The sequence below is a fragment of the Leucoraja erinacea genome, chromosome 7, assembly GCF_028641065.1.
Source record: "Leucoraja erinacea ecotype New England chromosome 7, Leri_hhj_1, whole genome shotgun sequence".
Classification (NCBI taxonomy): domain Eukaryota; kingdom Metazoa; phylum Chordata; class Chondrichthyes; order Rajiformes; family Rajidae; genus Leucoraja; species Leucoraja erinaceus.
The window spans coordinates 54642899-54667729 of NC_073383.1; the positions used below are offsets into that span (position 1 = coordinate 54642899).

At 40.5% G+C, this 24831-nt stretch overlaps 1 protein-coding gene across 8 annotated transcripts in view; it reads right to left on the reverse strand.

Moving 5' to 3' along the window:
• nckap5l (NCK-associated protein 5-like) overlaps positions 1-24831 on the reverse strand; it is a 458995-nt gene that overhangs the window by 44049 nt on the left and 390115 nt on the right. For all 8 annotated transcript variants that reach the window (XM_055638609.1, XM_055638606.1, XM_055638607.1 and 5 more), the window contains 2 exons: positions 5633-5950; positions 4511-4665 (listed from right to left, as the gene is read on the reverse strand). In XM_055638609.1, the coding sequence (XP_055494584.1) occupies positions 4511-4665; positions 5633-5950 (473 nt within the window). The remainder of the gene's footprint in view (positions 1-4510; positions 4666-5632; positions 5951-24831) is intronic.

A 24831-nucleotide genomic window follows, 5' to 3' on the forward strand; every position in this document is an offset into this window, starting at 1 on the left:
CATGGTTACTCTACATCTACCATGGAATAATTAACTAATCATGGCCTACTCTCACTGCTGGAACTGCTGATGAAATAACTGAATACTAAATTTTTAATTTATTGTTGTACAGAAAGGCTGCACAGTCTGTATCATATTTCAAGCCTTTAGTCTCTGTTTGGTTAAACGCTGAAAAGCAGAAAACTGCCGAGGCTGGGCCAAAATAACAGAAAATGCTGAAAATTTTCAGAAGCAGCATCTGCAGAGGGAATAATTGAGTCAATTTTTCTGGTTAGTGAACCTTCTGTTAAAATTTCATCAACAGATTGGATTAATAATGTCTGCCAAAATATCTTACATTTCTTTGCTCACGGGAAGAGATTCCCCAAAGACAGCCTGGAACTGTATTCCAAATTTATGAGAAATAATCAGAAAAAAAGGAAAGTTTGAGTGAACTAAAACTGATAGAAATATTTTTTGCATTTAGTTTTGTTTCATTAGGTTAACAACTGTATTCAAAGCGCAGATGATATCTGCACAATATTTGGACCTCAAACTATGCCAATGAAAATTGATTATAATGCCTGCACGCTAGATGTATGCACATTGACCACCATATTTTCTCCATCACAATAGTAACTTTGAAAATATTACATTAACGGTGAAGCATTTTTGGATATTTGGAGATTGAGTGAAGTGGGTCTTGGGTAAATGCTTATTTTTCTTCTCTCTTCTTCTTTGCCTGGAGCTGCTCCTGGCATCAGATTAGTTTCTGAAATACAACTTTTTTAATAGATATGAATTATCAGCCATAAGATAGTTAGCCTTGTGAGTTTGGAATTCCGTGTATCAACTCGGACCCTGGAGTTTGGTCCAGCATTGACTAAGATCATGACTGAACTGACCATAAAGTCAATTCTATAATTCCATTTATCCATGCAACATTTCACTTCTATGTTTATCAAGAACTCGTGTACAAACTTATGAGAGGAATAGATTGGGTAGACACACAGAATCTCTTGCCCAGAGTAAGGGAATCGAGAACCAGAGGACATAGGTTTAAGGTGACGGGAAAGATTTAATAGGAACTTGAGGAGTAACCTTTGCACACAAATGGTGGTGTGTATGGAACAAGCTGCCAGAGGAGGTAGTTGAGGCAGGTACTATCGCAATGTTGAAGAAACATTTGGACAGGTACTTGGACAGGACAGGTTTAGAGGGGAATGGGAGAAATGAAGGCAGGTGGGACTAGTATAGCTGGGACATGTTGACCGGTGTGGGCAAGTTGTGCCGAAGTGCCTGTTTCCACAGTATGACAATGACTTTATGACTCTAACCTATCTACCACTGCTTTAAAACTTATTTATAAACTTTGCTTCCACTATCTTTTGATAAAGGCATTCCTAAAACGCATAATCCACTGAGCAGTTAAAATTCACGTCATCTCTGTCGCACATTTCTTATTTTCCAATAGTCTTTTGTTTGCCCGAGAAGAGGAAACATACTTTCTACATCCACTCCAGACATTATACATGCTTCAATATAGCCACTCTTAATTATTTTAAATTCTAGAAGTCTAATGTCCAATCTTTCCCAATAGGAGATTGTCTATTGTAGACCTGGTCTAATAAACCTTCTCTGAACTCCAATGAATTATCATCCTTCCTTAAATAAGGAGAAAAATACTATAGATGTGATCTCACCCATGCCTTTTACAGCGGAAGCATAAACTCCTTACATTAGCATTCAATTTCCCCAGCAATTAGCTGTCCTAATGGCTGCTTGGTAGGCACATTATCCACAGTCATTCACTGACTCTACTCTGATGTACAATAGGAGCAGTTTGTACCCTCTACAGTTTACACTGCAGCACCTCACCAAGACACCAACTTTCAAACCAGCTAGAAGGGCAGCAACGCTTAGGAACATCAATGCATGGAAGTTGTCCTCAAAGCCACATACTGCCCTGAATAGGAAATATATCATTGCTTTTTTACTGTTGCTGGATCAAAATCCTGGAGCTCTCTCCTTTACATCACCATGGGTATAGCCATACTGTATCGGTCCAATAAGATAACTCACCACCACCTTCTCAAGGGCAATTATGGATGGGCAATTAAATCCTGGCTCAACCTGTGAAGCCCCTATCCCTTGAATAAATGAAATAAATGTACTAGGCCAACTAGATATATCTGCATCCCAGAACTCTGCAATTTCTCTGATGGGCTTATTATTTCCTGGCAAAATTGGCAACTTCATGTTATACTCCATATGCCAAATCTATGCCTGTTTATTTAACTGATCTATATTCCTTTGTAGCCTCATTCCATCATCTTCACATTTTACTTTCCAATCTATTTTTGGTTGGTCTTCAGCAAATTTACTAACCATGCCTTCAATACCTTAATCTAAGTCATTTATTTGATTTATAAAGCATTGAAGCACCTGCATTCATTATATTTTGCCAACCAGAAAAAAAGCTCAATTTAGGCCAATTTACTGCTTGTGCCATCACTTCTTCTATTCATGTCTTACTTCCTACATCATCAGTTCTTATTTTCTGCAATAACATTTGATGTGGCACTTCATTAGATACCTACAGGAAATCTAAGTATAGTAGATCCACTAGTTCCCCTTCATTCATAGCACGTTACTTCTTCGGTGAAATGAAATAAAACTAGTTCTTCAAAAAAAACCTTGTCACCACTACTAAATTCTGGAGACATGCCAGCATTCCTGGTTACTGCTTGAATATTGCAAAACTGCTTTCAAAACAAACCTTTTAATGTTTTTAGACACTTGAGATTTACAATCAGACCCATCAATACCTTTATCCATACACCCTCACTGCTACTTACACATTGGAAAAAAGCATTTAAAAATGAAAGTAATCTAATCTCAGTGCTCAGATACCAAACTGCATGCAACTGCTTACATTCAATAGTTTTGATTACAAAATAACAGTCTGTAGCATGCTGTAAGCAAGTAATATGTAATGGTAATAGGACACTGCAACAAATAACAAGAATGAAGCAGTTAATTGTCAAATCAAACCCAATGTCATATTGCCTCATAAAACATTTCATGACAATTCAATTTTATTCTCAGTGAGTGACTGGTGTTTGCTATATGCACTCAGGCATAGACTCTTTATTGGCATTTACACTTGCAGGGCTTTTATTGCCCAACCCATGTAGATATTGCACAAACATTTTCAGTCAATCAATATTTATATTCAGAAAGTAATAATTTATAAATAACCCGTATAACCTATTTAAGTCAATAATTGTTATATTTAGAGCCAGGTCAGATATATTTCCATGTATAATTATCATGCCTATGTTATATGAATTTATGCAATATCTAAATATATTTACTTCTATTGTTAACATTTTCACTCTCTCTTTCTCTCACACATACACAGACCCACCCACACAATCTAATATCTACAGTTACATGCAACATTCACTTACTCTGCAAATTGATACAAGGGAGAAATAAAGGGAATGGAAATGACATCAAAAACTCAGCGGATGAAGCTAGAGCAGTTTATGGATGTCATTGCAACTTGTAAATGTATTTTGCCATGCAAAATACTTGATTGCTTTATTCTGCACAATATTCGTAAAGGTAAATATTCACCTCCTTCATGGCTAACGATCCTTTCTGTGTAATGGCAGAGCTGAAGTCATGGTTGCAAGACAATACAATAGCTAGTGTATTGTGAATAATGGACATTAAGGTGACTATGAAGTGATAATTTAAGCAAGTGCTTGAACATATCAACATATGAAAGCAAAGCTCAAGCACATAACTGTTATCTAAGGAATCACATTAATAATAATAATAAATTTATTTTTATGGGCACCTTTCAAGAGTCTCAAGGACATTAGAGTACAGCTTTGAAATCCCTTCTCAAAACCTTTTCTCACACACACACACTGTCAGGACCAAAGATCCTATAGCGGGTAAGATAGTCCACTCGACGAAAAATACGTGGTTCGGTCATGGGTAATTTAAGACTCCATTTCCGTAACCGGCTACCGTCTCCGCACCAAAGATCCCATAGGATAATAGGGTGGAGACGGAAGCAGTTATGGAAACATCCTCGTAAAAATAAGTTATTTGGGAAAAATCTTCTTCTCATTTTCAGAATTTTAATTTATTAACACAAACTGTTCCCCCGCAACATTGATTACATTGCGAGTCAGGTCGGGTCGGGTCCGGTTAAGGAAATGGATGGAAAAAAAAGGCCCACGTTCCGTTGCGTACTACACGTCAGCCCATTGCATTTAGCAGGAGTGGTCATCTTGCTCCAGTATAGGATCTTCGGTCAGGACTGCTTCTGTGGCTAGTAAATGTACTCTGCTAATATTTTTGTTTGTTTCTTCATTCACATTATCATGTTAGGGAATCACATCACCCCTTTATGTTAAAGTAGATTTCGAAGGCCACATGATTTAAAATATAATTTTTTTTAGAAAAAATAGTTTATCTTTTAAACAAAAGAACGGCCTCAATGATATCTTACCTGTGCAGTCAGACGTCGGGAGCCGCCTGGCAGCTGCAAATTCCTCATTCTCTCTGGCAATTTTGAATGTTCATTCTTACAAAGGTTGGAAAATTGAATTGAGGTGCAACCTTGATTTATACGATCTTGCATCTTATACTTAGGCACAAGGAAACCTAGCATGTAATCATATCATTGAATTGTTGCAATGCTTCCTTGATACAAGTAAAATCACTCTTTCAGACAAGGTCAAATGGTCATGATAATATTCAGGCTTATTAAAGATACTTAACATTTAAACTGATTTATTTTAATATAGTATAAACAGGAAACAAATTGGAGACTAATAAATTTGATTGTTCACAATACATAAATTGTTCAATAGGTATAAGTACATGCACGGGACATAAAACAACATTGCAAATAATCAGGTGGCAGTGGCAGACGTACAGACTATTTGGTTTACTGTATCTTGCAATGTGGACATCTTGACATGTTAATTAAGGGACCGTACTCTGCCATTGTCAGTCTGGTGACATCTTGCAACCAGATCACAACAGACTTTTCCTATTAACCAGCCTTCACAAAACAATCCATTGCTTGTGGATTCTATTCAATTTGTTATAATGACAGTGTTTAATCAAACAGCCTGCTCCACGGCAGAAATAAGGTCACATACGTGACGATCAAGCTGTGCAGCATGTAATATATGAATGGGATCTCTCACATGAGCTGGCTACATGTTTTATTACCAATAAATGAACCCAAAGAAGAGTGTTATTGAAACAAATTTGTGCTTGCCATTGTCTAAATTACAGCATTATATTACGGCTAATCAGCATAGAATTAAAAACTCACAACATTTGAAATCATTTGAATGGAAACATGTTGCTGATGTATTAATTACACCAATAGAAGTTATTCACATTTCGTGAGTGTAGATTTGTCTCCATTAGAAAATGTGGCACAAAGACAGTATATCTTAAATGATTTAATTGTTTTCACTTTTTCTCCTTGGGGACCAAATTGAAAGGCTTTGCTAACAATAACTTATTCAATAAATTAGTTCATGTATTTATTGCATGAATTGTTATCTCACCATGCAGAAATGTGAATATAAAAGATAATTTTTTTTAAATGTACCTGCTGGGAATGGCTTGGGTAGGCACCTTTGCAATGCTTGCACGGGCTTAGCAATCATTGTGGGGTCTGACGCTGAATGCCCAATCATGTCCAGTTGCGGACTGTTGCACTCTGCAGTGCAAGGCACTTCTCTTTCAAGTGTTTTTGCTTTCTGGGAAACATTTGTTGCGTGTGGGATTTTTTCCAAGGAGGAGGAAAGTTCATAATCAAGGCAGGACGATGTTTTGCTAATGTGCCGCCCCGTTGCCCGGTTCGTAGAGTCTGGAAGGGGAAATGTTCCAATTCCACTGTCCAACGTTCTCATCTGGCAACTTGATCCTGCGGTAGGGGAAACATTTGCGAATTAATGAATGAATACGTTTAATGGCCAAGTATGTACACATACAAGGAATTTGCCTTGGTGCACTGCTCTCAAGTAACAACACGACATACAGTAAAAAATTAAGAATAAAACATAAAACATTAAAATATTAAGAATAAAACATTGTAATTTAAACATGTGAATGAAATAAAATACTGGAGCAAAAGGAGGCTACAAACTATTGGTTATTGAGTAGATCTACTGCTCGTGGAAAAAAAGCTGTTTTTTTTATGTCTGGTGTGGTGACTTTGACGGTCTGGGGTCACCTTCCAGAGGGAAGTGATTCACAGAGTTTGAGGCCAGGGTGAGAGGGGTCAGAGATGATCTTACCCCTCCCTTCATGGCCCTTGCAGTGTACAGTTCGTCAATGGGGGGAAGGTTGCAGCTAACAACCTTCTCAGCTGATCGAACGATTCGCTGCAGCCTCCGGATGTCATGCTTGGTGGCTGAGCAAAACCAGACCATGATGGAGAAGGTGAGGACAGGCTCTACGAAGGCAGTATAGAATTGGACCATCATTGCCTGTGGCAGATTGTGTTTCCCCAGCTGCCGCAGGAAGTACATCCTCTGGTGGGCCTTTTTGACTGTGGAGTCAATGGTGGCCCCCATTTAAGGTCCTTGGAGATTTTGGTTCCAAGGAACTTAAAGGACTCCACAGATGTGACTGTGGTGTTGTTGATGGTGAGTGGGGGAAGGGGAGGGGGAGTTCTCCTAAAGTCAACTATCAATTCCACTGTCTTAAGAGCATTGAGCTCCAGGTTGTTACGACGGCAACAGGACTCCAGCTGTGTCACTTCCTGTCTGTAGGCAGATTCCTCCCCATCCTTGAAGCAACGGGCAAAGGAATAGATTACTGATGAAAAGGAGAACTTTTAATATTTTGCCACCAAAATGGTTTAAATACATGACTAATGACCAAACCATGGTGGTATCAAAATGATACAAATGCAAACATAATGATTCTTAATAGCATTTTGATAGACCATTGTTTCAGATGTGCATCCTATCAGAGGTACAATGCAAGACGTTTTCTTCTTCCATTGAGAAATATATCTCTGAAATTATTTGCATTATAGGAACATAGAAATTAGGTGCAGCAGTAGGCCATTCGGCCCTTCGAGCCTACACCGCTTCTTCTGCTCAGATCCATCCATGTCTTCATTGCATCTAGAAGATAGACACAAAAAGCTGGAGTAACTCAGCAGGACAGGCAGCATCACTGGACAGAAGGAATGGGTGACGTCTCGGGTCGCGACCCTTCTTCAGAACATCCAGACTTGATAATTCCAGCAAGCTCGGTTGACTGCTCAGCTTCTCCGCCTATAAACTTAGACTCATTCAAAATTCCATCGCCAAACTCACACCAAATCCTGACTCCATTTTACCCCACTACTTTCTGGGTTATAATGAATGTTAATTAAGTAAAACCTCAATTTTGAAATTCTCATTTTCATCTTCAAATCTATTCATCAATTTTACTCCCTGCTTGCGTGGCCTTTATCAAGATATTTGCACTCCTCCAAATCTAATTTATTTTATGAATTCCCAATTGTGACTATGCTGATATTGACAAATATGCCCACAGCTTCCTTAGCCTGAGTTCTTGGAAGCCTTGATTTATCCATTCCATCAATCTTTCCTCATTTAGGATGACCCATTGATCTGTACAATCTAAATCTGCGACGGCCATTGATCATCAGCTCTATTGTCTTCTTTGGTGTCAAATATAGTTTCATAATGCCCCCGTGAACCTCCTTACATTCCTTGATATGTTACGGGTGTTTTTAGTTTAGTTCTTGACTTATTTTTCTTTCTTAATAAAGATAAACAAAGACGGATACATATCACTGATTGAATTGTATCTTTTTTATTTGAAGGATGGCAATTTGAACGTTTCATTTTCTCTCAAATTGATGACAGTTTGAAACAAAAGACATCTATTATCCTGTGACGCCACCAGGAATAATGGAGATTCACATTAAGTTACGCCAAACATTTTTGAAATCAAATGTCAGTACTTTCACATAGCAGGTAATTGTTTTTATAGGGTGTGGGTTATTTCCACTGGTTTGCTGATATAAAGCTGTTACCCTAAATTCCCTTCCACTTTATGAGCTTTCCCACCACATCAACACATAGATCAATATTAAAACAATGGCTCTGATTTTGAATATTTTGTTCTAACACCTGCAATGTACTGAAGGTAAATAGAAAAACAATTCTCAGGCATATCTTCGGCTCGGGTCAAATGAGACACTCATTGAGAATTTTACAAATATAAAGAGCATCACCAGTGATTTGTGCAGCTTTGAATAGCTGTTCACAATGATTTCTTTTGTTGGCATTGTGCTTGCACAATCGGGCACCTTCTGCTGTTTCTGAAAATGTCGAGCTGATGGGAAACCTTTGACCCACCACTCAACCCCACACCGGTCAAATATCAGGAGAGGCTTCCCAAGATTGGAGAGAGCATTCTCTATGGACTGTATGTCATTATTATATATGATGCCAAGCATTAACAGTATGGTAGAGCAAAGAAGAATTGAGCCATATTTATTAAGGACATATGGGCCTGTCCCACTTACACGACTTTTTCGGTGACTGCCGGCAACCGTCATCGGTCATTGCAGGTCACCGAAAAATTTTGACATGTTGAAAATCCAGCAGCGACCAGAAAGATGCTACGACTCTTTGGGCGACTGAGGAGACTACTCACGACCATACAGGCGATACCCCATCGACATGTCGTGGGGTGAAGCCTGTACAATCGTGAGTAGTCGCCCAAACAGTCATACTTTATTCTGGTCGCTGCTGGATTTTCAACATGTTGAAAATTTTCGGCGACCTGCAATGATCTATGACGGGTGCCGGCAGTCGCCGAAAAAGTTGTGTAAGTGGGACAGGCCCATTAGTCCAGTTTCCATGCTACACAATGAAATCATGGTGGCACTTCAGTTCAAATCCCATGATGGCAGCTGTGAAATTTAAATTCAATTAATAATATGGAATTAAAATAAAAAAATTAGCAATGTTGACTATGAAAATACCCAAATGGTTTATTAATTATTAAAACCAGATTGCAGCCTCCATAAAATAGTCCAATTCTACATCTGCTTCACTAGTGCTGCTTAGTGGAAGAAATCTGACATGCAATCCTTATCAGATCTGGCCTATATATGACTCAAGACCTACAGTGATCTCCTAGACACATAAATTACTATAAGGATGGGTTAGCAATGCCGCATGTTGAAAAATTATTTTTTAAAGGGTTATTATGACCCACCTTCCTATTCCTCAAGAGGACCACAGTAATATTACCTGATAAGAAATCATAGACCTTAAACCGATTAACCCAACTTTCCTTGTCCACAGATGCTGCCTGATGTGCTGAGTGTTTTCTGGGCTAAAAATGACACTATAAAAGAAAATTAACATAACAGGCATTTATCTAATCCAAATTATTTTTATGGCTATCATCTTCCAGTTTGGCAAGGGGAGCTTTGTAGATATACAGTAAAATTACAAATCCACATAACATGGTTTGCAAATTGATCTATTAACAATAATAAGCCTTATTTCAGTGTCTTTATTAATTCCTATTATAATTCCTATTATGATTTTTAGTTACAACAGAAAAAACAAAATGTGTCTACAAATAATAATAGTTTTTTTTCACTATTCTTCCTATTACCTCTTGACTGCTGGTAAAAAAAATAAGTTAGAACATTGGCACTTTACGCAGTGATAAAATATTCTGTGTTCAAAGTTTTCAACCCAATAGAAATATATCTCGCCGTAAACTGAGCCTCTTTCCTCTACTGACTATTGCCAAGGACCTGACATTTTATATGATACCAATAGGAATCGTATAGAAACCATATTGATCCCAGTAGCTGTAAATTTCTCCACCACTGCCTATCTCTTAATCCAAATTGAAACAGGTAATTTGTAACAACTATTTTTTGGGATGGACAACGTGGTTTTATTCTAGAAAAATATGACAGAAAATTCTGACAAATAAAATACATTCCTAAGATCTAAACTAAATGTATTGAATTGGTAAAGCTGCCAAAAGGTATTAGGTCTAACGGACAAATGGCTAGAATGGCACAACAGGGATAAACGATTCTCCATCTGCAGTTCCTTCTTAAACAGGGATAAATGATAACCGTTTTGCCGGATCTGCCCGCCACTAAAATTTTGCATCTGTCTGCCACTAAAATTTCAGTTCCACCTGAGGGGCAGCTCCTTTGTCAAGACTAAGGCCCAATTGGACTTACTTAACTGTAGCCAGTGTAGGGCTGGTGATCACAGTTGGCATTTGGGTCAGACTGGGGGGGTAACATGGTGGGGTTGTTTTGGTATCAGGAGCAGGAGACCATTTGTTAATCTATGGCAACAATGGGGGGGGGGGGGGGGGGGGGGGGGGGGGGGGGGGGGGGGTTGGGTTGCATTGAGATGAAACCTTGGGAAGGATTGCGGTTGGTTGGTAATTAGGACCAGCGGCACATCTAGTGGAGCAGGTGTGGAAGGGTGTGTAGATTCAATGCTGGAGAGCCAAGAAGGAAAATAATGTATTACCTAGGTACACAAAATGCTGGAGAAACTCAGCGGGTGCAGCAGCATCTATGGAGCGAAGGAAATGGGCAACGTTTCGGGCTGAAACCCTTCTTCAGAATGTATTACCTAGCCCAGCACCCAGCAAAGCCATTAAGTCCTCAGAGCATCCAATGAAATTTGCTACTAGGACAATGTGGCCCAAGTTTCCTTTCAGCACACCGTCAGCAGCATTGTACAGCAAATGCTATAATCAATCGTGCCCTCAATGCAGACATTATGTCAGGGTCACATGGGTTACTTATGGCAGGAAATTTCTGGTCAAATTTTCCAAATATAAGAAATGACTGAAAAGGTTCATATCATGTTTCAATCTATGAAAAAAAAAGATTTTCATTCCCTGAAAAAAATGGGTAACGCAATAGAATTTCCAAGCAAATCTGTTTTCTTTGCATATTTTAAGTAGATTCTTTGCTTTATCTAAATGCATAAGGAATGCAAAAGGGTAACTATTTCAGATGAGGCAGAACATATTTTGTATGATTCAAAGCCATGAAAATGTGCAGTTAAAGAAGTTGCTGATTCGAAAATCAGCTTTCAGGATTCATTTTCAATTTTATTATCATTGAAATACGATCTGCAAAGATTAAATGGTGCTCTAAACTTTTCTAAATTAGCAACTAGCTTGCATTTTTCGTTTTTTTTTATTAGCAGAGTTCAAAAGTAATTTCTTTCAAGGCACTTTTCAAACAGTATAGTGGTATGAGGTCGTGTTTGAGAGTTAACTGATTAGTGTTAATATCAGTAGTTAGTATTAAGCAAAAAAAAGATTGATCATTATTTTTCTTCTTACCAACTTTATGTGTAAGGTCCTCCCTTTCTCAATGCTCCTTGGTCTTATTAGCTCCTTTGCTACCTTTGGTAAAGTCTCAGTCCCATTCAACGTAAACTTCTCAATAACTGGAACTAATTTGACAATGATAACAATGTTTCACACTGACATCAAACGTCTAATATAGAAAACATTACATTTACCATCATCAGTAACCCTATCTTAATAATTGCATAAAACTGATACAGGCCAGAGGTGTTATTCTATATCAGTTTACCTTGCTTTATCTTTGTTATACACTTAATCTTCTTGCTTTGTACTTGGGATACCTCAACATGATGTATTTCTGCTTGCCAGAAAGATTAGGGCATGACAGTGGGATTACTTTGTTCATCTATTGATTTTCCTCACTGTTTATTCTCTCCATAATTCCTTCCTCAATTTCCCACCTTTTGCTATTTTTCTCTTACTAATAACCTGGTTACAATTAAGAAAATGGCGCTGAAGCGGACAAAAACTGGAATATTGAATAGCCTTTGAAATTGCCATATGCAGGACGTGCGTTATTTTTCAATAGCTCTTTCCTCTCTTCATCAGTGATCTGGCATAAAGTGAGACAATGTAAAGCCAAGTAAGATGAGACACACCCAGTCTCCAAATTGTTGCAAATTGGCACTGCTGGTTGGAGAAGTCTTATTGGTCACTTTTTAAAAGAGGATTAATGGTGTGGGAAAAAAATGTTTCTCAAAAGGCTTCTCTAAATGTTTATGTGTGAGGTGGCCTAAACCACACCCAGCATTGTGTGGGTGCAAATTTGACCAACACAAACAAAATGCCATCCCCATACTCAGCAGGCAGTACTCGTACAAGTACAAGTACAAGTACATACAAAATATTCTGCCCTACATGCCTGCTTTGTCATTGTATAAGCTTATGTCTGATATTTTACATCAACCGCAAAGCTCCCAATTCCCATAAAATCAATCATTTTACTTCGGAGTCACGTGAGTGACTACGTGAAGAACCCCGCTAGGACGCATGCGTGTCATATCGCTACACGCATTGCAAACGTCAGGCGGGGTGGAAGGACGTTCCCCCACAGCGGCAGTTTAAAAATCCGGAACCAGCAGGTAAGATTATTCTGCGGTTAATGTGTGTTTCTTACACCAACTACAGGTAGGAAACGTGGAGAAAGGAAAGAAAACAAGGGCTGCGATGAAGCTGGTGAAGGACCGTGGAACAGTGGGCGGCCAGCAGCACTTGGATCACCAATAATGGGATCAGCTGTGCCCAATGTCGCCTCCGCACCGGCCAAATCCACTCTGCGGCTGGGCGGCAAGGCTAGACATAAAACCAACAGAGTCGTGGACTCAGAGGACTCCGACTCTGAGCAACCGCGGGCGGCCAGCGACCGTGAGCGCTGGAGCCGGATGGAGCGGTGCATGGAGCATTTGCTCCAATGTGACAGGCTCCGGGAGATGGAGTCGAGTCACTGTGGGCCCTATGGTAAACCCACAGCAGCACCTCTTGGAGGGCTGCACAGTGTCTCTCCCTCATCAGAGGGGAGCACTGGGGGTCAGTTCTGGGCTGACCTTGAAGAGGGGTTCTCGGAAGAAAAATCAAGTGTGCAGGGGGTGCAGGAAAGAGAAAGAGCATGGACGTTAAACTCCAGAAAGTATTAAAACTCCTAGCTGCAGGGATAACAGCATTCGCCCGCACAGTGGATGAAAAAGATATGTCCCAAGACCAACAGGATGCACTGGCATTGTTTTGTAATACTCAATATGAGTTAAACAACATCAGAAAAAATGCCATATGACCCACACTAAATCCAAAATTTGCGGGTCTGTGCAAACCTGGGACCCCAAAACCACCAATACTACTGTTTGGAGGGGACTTATCGAAGCAAGTAAAAGAGCTCGATGAAGAATCAAAAACGCTGGGACTCATTAAAAGGACTTCATCCAAAATCCACTACAACTACAGACAGCACCCCTACGCACCCACCAGTAGAACAGGATGGTCCGGGAGACCGACTGGTGAAAGCTCGAAGGTTCAGTACAATAAACATGAGTCTTTTTTAGGCCATGGCCCAGGCCGACCTTCTTGGAAGATAAGAGAACCTCCAACATCAACCAAACCTCAAACCCAGAATCCACCGTCTCAACAACAACGGAAGACTTACAGGAAGACGTGAACCTGCCACTGGTAACTATGGAGGTAGGTGGGTCTGGTTGCCTACAAAATGCAGGGAGCACAGAGGTAGGGGGTAGATTACACTCCTTTCTGAATGCATGGAGCATGATAACTACTGACACTTATATTTTAAGCAGTATCCAGGGATATACTATAGAATTTATGCACAAATACGACCCTCCTGTTCAACATATACCGAACCGATTGTTCGTACTTTCGGGTAAAGAGAAATCAGAAGCACATGCTGAACTGGAGCGGCTTTACGCAAAAGGTGTAATTGAAAAATCCCAACAAGAACCATTAGAATTTGTGTCCAATATATTTACCAAAAACAAAAAAGATGGTGGTTGTCGCATCATCATAGATCTGACCAAATTGAATACTTTTGTACAATACATTCATTTAAAAATGGAAACCTTTGTTACTGCTAAACAATTGATTTCCCAAGGTTACTACATGGTCGGCATCGATTTAAAAGATGCTTACTATTTAGTGCCTATACGAGGTGACCACAGATGTTTCTTAAAATTCAACTGGATGGGAAAGCTCTGGCAATACAGAGCACTACCAAATGGGTTAACATCAGCCCCTAGGCTGTTCACAAAAATTTTGAAACCAGCCCTAGCATTTCTACGGAAACAAGGACACATGGTCATGGCATATCTAGACGACATACTCATTGTGGGCAACAATTTGGAATTGGCCAAACAAACTGTAACAGCCACAAAACAGTTATTTGAAAAACTGGGGTTTATTATCCATCCAGTTAAATCTAAATTAACGCCTTCCACTACAATGGACTATTTGGGGTTCACCATTGACAGTTCACATGTTGGTGACATTACCAAAGGGAAAGGCGACAGAATTAATAGAGGCTTGCAAAAACCTCATTGGCATCAGTAAACCATCCATCAGGTTGGTAGCTAAAGTAATTGGCAAAATGGTGGCTGCCTTTCCAGCCACACAATTTGGACCTTTACATTACCAAAATTTACAAAGGGCAAAAATACAAGCTCTCAAAACTAATGCTGGTCATTTTGACAGACCGAAGAAATTACCAATCAAAGCCATAATGGAACTAAATTGGTGGATAAGTAACATTTGGCATTCCTACAATCCAATCATTATCAGCAACCCTTCAACGGTGCTACAAACTGATGCTAGTGCACTTGGTTGGGGGTGCCACCAATTCCATCTCCAGCTGTGGAGGTAGATGGACTGCTCAGGAAGCATCATTATTACTCACACTGGGCATAAACTACCTGGAAATGTTGGGTGCATTTTATGGCCTAAAATCATATTGTACTGGGTCACACCACCAGCATGTTAGATTACAGATTGATAATACCACTGTGGTAGCATATATCAACCACATGGGTGGAAACAAATCGACATCATGTGGCACTCTGGCTAATACAATCTGGCAATGGTGTACTCAGAGAGATATTTGGATATCAGCAACTTACCTACCAGCTAAACTAAATTTAGTGGCAGACACCAGGTCACGCAAATTTAATGAAAACACCGAATGGATGTTGAACAAAAAAGTATTTGCAGATATTACAGCACGATATGGAACACTAGATATCGATCTATTCACATCCAGGTTTAATCACCAATTACCAAATGATGTCTCATGGGAACCAGACCCTGGGGCAGCGGCGACAGATGCATTTTCGCTGCATTGGGGGAAATTGTTTATATATGCATTCCCTCCTTTCTGCCTCATCAGTCGGGTATTAAGGAAAATACAGCAGGACTCTGCGTCTGGTATTTTGATTGGCCTACTCAACCATGGTTCCCAGTGATACTGAACATGGTTTTATAACCATGTATCACCATCCCAAATAACCAGACTTGTTGGTACATCCCGTAACAAGGGATAGCCACCCATGCCATAAATATTTAAATTTATTAATTTGTAGAGTTTAAAAATACCACTACTACAGCTGGGACTGACGGACCGAACAGTGAACATGATTTCGGCGGCCCAAAGACAGTCCACCCAAAAACAATATCTGGTCTATATCAGGAAATGGGAGATGTATTGCCACAATAACAACATCACGGGGAATTACAGACCAGTTAGTCTAACATCGGTAGTGGGGAAACTGCTAGAGTCAGTTATTAAAGATGGGATAGCAGCACATTTGGAAAGTGGTGAAATCATTGGACAAAGTCAGCATGGATTCACGAAAGGTAAATCATGTCTGACGAATCTTATAGAATTTTTCGAGGATGTAACTAGTAGCGTGGATAGGGGAGAACCAGTGGATGTGGTGCATCTGGACTTCCAGAAGGCTTTTGACAAGGTCCCACATAAGAGATTAGTATACAAATTTAAAGCACACGGCATTGGGGGTTCAGTATTGATGTGGATAGAGAACTGGCTGGCAAACAGGAAGCAAAGAGTAGGAGTAAACGGGTCCTTTTCACAATGGCAGGCAGTGACTAGTGGGGTACCGCAAGGCTCACTGCTGGGGCCCCAGCTATTTACAATATATATTAATGATCTGGATGAGGGAATTGAAGGCAATATCTCCAAGTTTGCGGATGACACTAAGCTGGGGGGCAGTGTTAGATGTGAGGAGGATGCTAGGAGACTGCAAGGTGACTTGGATAGGCTGGGTGAGTGGGCAAATGTTTGGCAGATGCAGTATAATGTGGATAAATGTGAGGTTATCCATTTTGGTGGCAAAAACGGGAAAGCAGACTATTATCTAAATGGTGGCCGATTGGGAAAGCGGGAGATGCAGCGAGACCTGGGTGTCATGGTACACCAGTCATTGAAGGTAGGCATGCAGGTGCAGCAGGCAGTAAAGAAAGCGAATGGTATGTTAGCTTTCATTGCAAAAGGATTTGAGTATAGGAGCAGGGAGGTTCTTCTGCAGTTGTACAGGGTCTTGGTGAGACTACACCTGGAGTATTGCGTACAGTTTTGGTCTCCAAATCTGAGGAAGGACATTATTGCCATAGAGGGAGTGCAGAGAAGGTTCACCAGACTGATTCCTGGGATGTCAGGACTGTCTTATGAAGAAAGACTGGATAGACTTGGTTTATACTCTCTAGAATTTAGGAGATTGAGAGGGGATCTTATAGAAACTTACAAAATTCTTGAGGGGTTGGACAGGCTAGATGCAGGAAGATTGTTCCCGATGTTAGGGAAGTCCAGGACAAGGGGTCACAGCTTAAGGATAAGGGGGAAATCCTTTAAAACCGAGATGAGGAGACCTTTTTTTCACACAGAGAGTGGTGAATCTCTGGAACTCTCTGCCACAGAGGGTAGTTGAGGCCAGTTCATTGGCTATATTTAAGAGGGAGTTAGATGTGGCCCTTGTGGCTAAGGGGATCAGGGGGTATGGAGAGAAGGCAGGTACGGGATACTGAGTTGGATGATCAGCCATGATCATATTGAATGGCGGTGCAGGCTCGAAGGGCCGAATGGCCTACTCCTGCACCTAATTTCTATGTTTCTATCACCTACAGAGAGATGAACATCCCATCTGTTCTGGAATACCTGGCAGGCCTCCATTATGATGAGGGGCTCAGTTACAGTGCCATGAACTGCGCCAGAAGTGCCTTATCAACGTATCTGTGGCAAAGAACAGAGCGTCACTCTGTTGGGACTCACCCACTGGTAACAAAATCATGAGGGGAATTTTTAATACTAATCCCCCAAGAACCAGGTACTCCCAAATATGGGATGTAAGTATTGTCCTGAAGATGCTCAAGAATTGGTCTCCAGCAACAGCTCTGTCCCTACACAGACTGACATTAAAAACAGTCATGCTAATGGCATTGGTCACGGAACAGAGGGTACAGTCATTACATAAACTAAGACTGGACAACATGACATCTACACCCGAAAATATTACATTTCATATTTATGAATTAGTAAAACAGGACAGGGATCAGCAGGCCTCAAAATAGAATTTAGATACTACCCAACAGATGATCGTCTCTGCATAGGCAGATATTTGTCGTTATATATGGAGAAAACAAAAAACATCAGAGGCAATGAGAAGGCACTTTTAATCAGCCATAAACAACCACATAAAAGAGTGACGGTCCAGACCATTTCAAGATGGCTGAAACAGGTTCTAACTCAGGTTGGGGTGGATACTAATGTTTTTAAATCTCATTCCACCAGGGCTGCAGCAACATCGGCAGCAATGCAGTTGGATGTACCAATGGACCAAATCCTCAAGGCAGCAGGATGGTCAGGGGAAAAAACATTTCAATTGTTTTACCATAAACCAGTCATGAAACTTGGAACGTTTGCAGAAACAATTTTAAGTTCTGTAAATGAATTTAACCCATAAAAAAGGGGTTTATAATTTGAGTTAATAAATTTCATGAATTTTGTATCAGATCATGTCTAAATTATGTTAACACAATTCCTCCTAGAGTAAATAAGGCTGATGTGAGGCATGGACTCATTTCCAGGGCATGAAATCACAGAGCTTTGAAATCTTCATGTAATCACTCACGTGACTCCGAAGTAAAATAGTAAGATTAAACGAGAACTTACCAGTTCGAAGTTTGATCATTATTTTATGAGGAGTACGTTGAGGGAATACGTGCCCTCCACTCCCACCCATGATCATATACTCAACTCGTATTTCTTCTCTAATCTTACTATGTTTAGTCATTACAGTTATCTGTGATTTCACACCGCTGCTTTGAAGAATGACACTCATGCGTCCTAGCGGGGTTCTTCACGTATTCCTTCAACGTACTCCTCATAAAATAATGATCAAACTTCGAAGTTCTCGTTTAATCTTACTGGTTTGTAACCTTACTCTACAAAGCACCAAAGCTTCCACTGCATTCTTGGGTAGAGAATTTCAAAGATTTACTTCCCTTACATCTCACCCCTGAATTTTCAATCCTTTATTCAAAGACAGTAATCCCAGGTTCTGGACACTTTAGCGAGGAGTCCTGGCACAAAATGTTTCCTGTCCATTCCCTCCACAGATCATAAGGTCTTAAGTGATAGGAGTAGAATTAGGTCATTCGGCCCATCAAGTCTACTCAGCCATTATATCATGTCTGATCTATCTCTCCCACCTTTTCCCCATAACCTCTGTCACCTGCACTAATCAAAAATCTATCTATCTGTGCCTTAAAAATATCCACTGACTTGGCCTCCACAGCCTTCTGTGGCAAATAATTCCACAGGTTCACCACCTTCTGACTAAAGAAATGTATCCTAATCTCCTTCCTAAAAGAACGTTAGTTAATTCTGAGGCTATGACGTCTGGTCCTAGACCCACTAGTGGGAACATCCTCTCCACATCCACTCTATCCAAGTCTTTCACTATTCTGTATGTTTCATTGAGGTCCCCCCTCATTCTTCTAAACTCCAGCGAGTACAGGCCCAGTGCCGACAAATGCTCATCATAGGTTAACCTACTCATTCCTGGGATCATTCTTGTAAACCTCCTCTGGAACCTCTCCAGAGTCAGCATATACTTTCTCAGATATGGTGCCCACAATTCCTCACAACATTCCAAATGCGGCCTTACCAGCGCCTTATAGCCTTAGTATTACATCCTTGTTTATTACAGCCCTCTAGAAATAAAGTTTGAGTTTGCTTTCTTTACTCAGATACAATACCTCGCTAGAGTGTCTTTTCTCAGATACTGCCTGACCCGCTGAGTTCCTCCAGTACTTTGTGTTTTTTTCAAGATTCCTGCATTTGAGGTTCCCCTGCAGTCTCTCCCAGGGAATCATCAACCCTGCATTTATCCAGTCAATCTCCCAATGTTCTAAACTCAAGCCATTATTTACCCACTCTGCTGGAGTTTTCCTCTTACAATGATCCCCACCACCCCAGCAATTAATCTAGTAAATCTTCTGGGAATACCTCTATCATAGGTCAATGTTAAAACCTAATATTTTCATCTGTCCACAGAAGAAACATTACAAAAAAAAGGGGAACCAACAATATTGTCGATGACTGATTGAAATCCTATAATTAACTATATGGTATTGCTTCATTATTGTGGAAAGTTATGGCAAACCTGAAAAGTGATATTAAATGATACAATTGGGAATGTGTACACAATTTTAACCTTAACCAGGCTTTCTGTCATAAGTAAATCTATATCACTTAATCTCTGATCTTGACCGCTTTTGGCCGACTGTGCTGCGATTTCCGAGAGAACGCCGCCACCTACGTCCGTCATTTTTGGCCAGCTCGCTCAGAGCCCCCCTCCGCCGTATGAGTGCGGAGGATTTTTTCCGTCGATGAAAAATGAGAGAGATATTAATGTTTTTACAAAATTCCCCACTCTCTCTGCTGCCCCCGCTGGTGGCAGAGGGAGGGACTATAAAACCAGGAAGTGTCGTGCCTCACTCAGTCTCTGCCAGAACCAGGAAGCAAGAGGGTCATGGCTCATGGCTCTCTGAGCTGCGAATAACACTGGATTTTGGTTGTCGGGTGTCTGCAGCCCAATTGTTTGCCTCGCCTTTTTTTTTAACAAGTTTGTGTTCACAAAGTGAATTTCGGTGGTCGGGTGTCTGCAGCCCAATTGTTTGCCTCGCCTTTTTTTAACAAGTTTGTGTTCACAAAGTGAATTTTGGTTGTCGGGTGGCTGCAGCCCAATTGTTTGCCTTGGCTTTGCTTTTAAAATCATTGCAACAGTTGGATGCCTGCCCAAGCATCCATACGGCCCACAATGTCTATACTAGCCCTCTGGAAACCAGTACCTTCAGCCTGCAACAACCATACTAGCGCAACAGGCAGCCCCCCCCCCCCCCCCTCCCCAACGGGTCCCACTTAGTCTAGTATAATATAATATTGACTAATTTTGTGATATTTTGCCAACTAATAGAACAGCGAACATCCTGAATATTTGGCAGCTTGGAGCTGTAAAGGAACAAATGGATTTAGGTGTTCAAATGTTCATTCACTAAAAGCCAGTGCTCAAATTCGAAATGTAATTGAAATGCTAAATTGAACGTCAGCTTTTATCTCAAGAGAGTTGGAAATATAAAAGTGAGTAAGTCATGCTTCAATTCCAGTCTTGAATAGACCCCATCTGGAGTATTCTGATAAAATTGTGGTCACTGTTGGAGAGCTGTTAAATTTAGGAGCGGTGCAGAACAAGTTCACCAGAACAATGTGAGGCTGAAAGATTAAGTTATCAAAGACAGATTAAACTGAACATTGATGAGTAGCTATTGCTGTGTAAGTGACATATGATTGCATTACCAATGTATTTGACAGGGGAGTAATTGAGTTAGTCTGGTTTTTTTGTGAACATGGCACACCTGGGCAATCTTCTAATTTTATTGGGTTGATTCCAATGTTGTAGCTTTTATGGACAGTGATGCAAGGGCATCCCAGATAGAGGCACAACTAGATCTTATGCTGTTGGGTTCAGCAGATGTTGCAGTGACCGGTGATCTTAACCTTTTTTTTCATGTTATGCAGTGCAAGTCATATTAACTGAACATCAGGTTGATTTCTGTGAAGATGAGGATCTCAAGCCAAAGCTGAGATGTGCTGCCCATGCAATTCACCCAGGTGAAAATCCAAACAACTATAGATCCAGAACCTGGCAGCCTGGTGTACCAATAATAACCTCGTCCTCAACTCTAAGAAGACGAAGGAAATCATCGTTGACTTCAGGAAGACCAGAGGTGGCAGACACACCCCCATCCACATAAACAGGACTGAGGTGGAGCGCGTCTCCAACTACAAATTCCTCGGGGTGCACATCTCAGAGGATCTGTCCTGGTCCCTCAATACCACCAAACTGATCAATAAGGCGCAGCAGCGCCTTTACTTTCTGAGGAGGCTTAAGAAAGCTCACCTGTCCCCCCAGATCCTGTCCAACTTTTACCGCTGTACCATCGAAAGCATCCTGACCACCTGCTTCACGGTATGGTACAGCAGCTGCACCACAGCTGACAGGAAGGCACTCTAACAGGTGGTGAAAACCGCTCAGCACATCGTCGGTGCCCCGCTCCCTGCCATGGATGCCCTCCACCGCAAACGGTGTCTGAGACGGGCCGGGAAAATCATCAAGGACCCCTCTCACCCTAACCATGGACTATTTGCCCTCCTCCCATCAGGGAGGCGGTACAGGAGCCTCAGGTCTCGCACAAGCAGGCTGAGGAACAGCTTTTTCAATAACACCATTACACTGCTGAACTCACAGTCCCGTCGCTAGCTATCTTTAGACTCTCCTATTTGTATACATTTATTTGCCTATGCACCAGTTTAATTCATCCACAGTCCACACATTGTTAACCAGTATTTTTTATTTCTACTATCTTGCACTCTGACCAGACGCTAAACTGCATTTCGTTGTACCTGTACTCGTATTTGTGCAATGACAATAAAGTTGAATTGAATTGAATTGATGTAGGAAAACTGAGTGTAAACAGTTGTTGGCAATATTCAGCACATCAGGCAGCACCTGTGAATGGACCTAAAGACTTCATATTTGGATCTAGGACCTTTCTTCACCACCTGACTTTCTGCATGAAACATTAACTCAGCTTGTCTTTCCATAAATACTGCCTAACTTCCACATTGTTTCCAAACTTTGTTTTGCTTCTTTTTTTGCTTCCGGGTGAAGATGCGACATGTCAGCATTGACATTGTGGGCACTAGATGCTGTTCCTGTGCTATATTCTATGTCCTATGGATGTGAACAATAACCTTTCTTCCCAATCAATGTGGATAAAGATATTAATGGAGCCGTCTGTTCCTATTACTCGTATAATTGTTCACCCAGCATTAATGGCTAGTTGACAGAACTGTGAAGCTTTGGCAGATGACAGCTGGACTGTGCATTTAGCAAGCACCTTCTAATGTTTTTCATACAACAGTCTTGTTTTGTGGCTTGCCAAGATGGCCACCGCATTTTCAGGTGTCCTTTGTGCTTATTTTTGCCATGCTGCTTCATACACCTTTGAAGCAGGGTTTATCTCCTGATTTGGAAATAAAGCCAGAGATAAACTGGGCCATGTGGTTACAGATGATGCTGGAATGTAATTCTTTTGCTCTAGAGCTTTACTGATGTCTAATTTTCTGTTGCCAGATCTTTCATGAATCTATGCCACTTAAATGTCACTGCCATACATGGTCACCACTAAGGGTGTGTGGTGGTGTATGTAGGGCACTGAATTTCAACAGCATGCAGAGCTAGAATTTCAATAGTGTGCAGAGCTAGAGTTCAATTGCACAATATTTGCAAGTCTGAGTGACAAAAGAGATTAAAGATGCCCTCCCTCTCTCTGCACAGTAATAAAGCTGTGGTGCAGATGGTGAGCAATTTAAACAAGCTTTGTTGTTTAAAGCCTTAAAAAATGAACAAAGTAAGTGTTAGCTGTGATCATACAACAAAGTTTAAAGCAAAGCCACATCAGAGTTTGAATGAGTATCTGTAAACATACAGAGTCACTGGCAATATGTGTCTCCTGTGGTTTTGACGATCATGAAACTCCTCAGACACCAACTAATTATGAAGAATGCTCGGCATCGTAGTAATACTAGATTCATGTGCCAAGAGATAGAGGCTGGAATATCACTTGTAGCAGTTTCTCAGCAATCACTCACCGCCATTTGAGGCACTTTGGTGGTGATGGAGACTCGGAGAAAGGACTTGGTGAGTAAAACGGCCTACTTCCATGCTGTCTCTATGAAGCTAAGTACTACTGGAGGAACTCAGTGAGTCAAGCAGCATTTGTTGAGACAAAGTGATAGTCGATGTTTTGGTTATGACTTCACATCAGGACTGAGAGTGCAGAAGAGTTAGCCATTATAAAGTGTTGAGAAGCAAGGGCTAGGCAAGGGATGCCAGTTGATTGGTAGCAAGTGAGTAAGGATTGATGGGCAGATTAAGGCAGATGGGGAAGGGGTGAAGTCAGAAATCAGTGGCTGGAAGGAGAAGATATATACATATATATGGAAATAGAAACAAGGGGGTAGAGAAACCAAACAGGGAGGGTGGAGATAAAAAACAAAGGCTATATGGTGATTTTGGAACAAGAGGGTGCATTTGCAGAATCTGATAAGCAAGGAAGATGATAAGTGGAGCCAGATAAGCACAGATTTTTATATCTCCAAGGAATGTATTGAATGTGCATTTTCTCAAAAAGATTCAAAATAATTAGTGTGCATTACAGAATGTCTGATCATGAAACTGATGAAGATCAGACATGCAAGTTACAGGAAGACCCTAAGGAAATAGTCACTGCCAAACAGATGTCAGGTTTAGGCACAGAATCATGGACATGCCAATGAGAGGTTGACCGTCATCCAGAGCAGCCATAGCAGAGTTGGCAATTCCAACATTGTTGGGAAGGTCTCCGGAGATCAAGAAGCAAGATATTGTTACGATTACACCAGTAAAAATATTTGTATACTTATGTTTATGAATGCTGTGAGACATATTCATTGCTAACATATGCTAAGTTACTAATGTGTATAGGTTTGTAACATAAAAACATTTGCCTATTTGTAGAGGGTTGCTTTTTCTTTTCTCCCAATTTAAAAGGAAATTTGAACACTGGATGTACATTGATTTGTGGCTTGGGTGTGCTAGCTGTTAAGTGCAACTGTTACTTTCAAGTTGGAGTATCAATATTACCTAAGAATCTCTCTCAAACATGGTTAACTATTACAACATTGCAAGCATCATGCCTCAGTTCTGTTAGCACGTAAAGTTATTTCCTTCTAATCTGCGAGCTACAGTGCATTCAGAAAGTATTCAGACCCCTTCACCTTTTCCACATTTTGTTACGTTTCAGCCTTATTTTAATATTGATGAATTTCTTTTTTTTCCCCATTCAATCTACATACAATACCCCAAAATGAAGCAGTGAAATTTAGAAATGTAGACATTTTTGCAAAGTAATTAAAAATAAATAACTGAAATATCACACTTACATAAGTATTCAGACCCTTTGCTATGACATTCAAAATTGAACTTAGGTTCATCCTGTTTCCATTGATTATCCTTGAGAAATTTCTACAACTTGATTGGAGTCCACCAATGGTAAATTAAATTGACTGGACATGATTTGGAAAGGCACACACCTGTCTATATAAGGTCCCACAGTTGACAGTGTATGCCACAGCAAAAAACAAGCCATGAAGCCAAAGGAATTGTCTGTAGACCTCTGAGACAGGATTGTATCGAGATACATATCTGGGGAAGGGTATAAAACAATTTCTGCAGCATTGCAGGTCCCGAAGAGCACTGTGACTTCCGTCATTCTTAAATGGAAGAA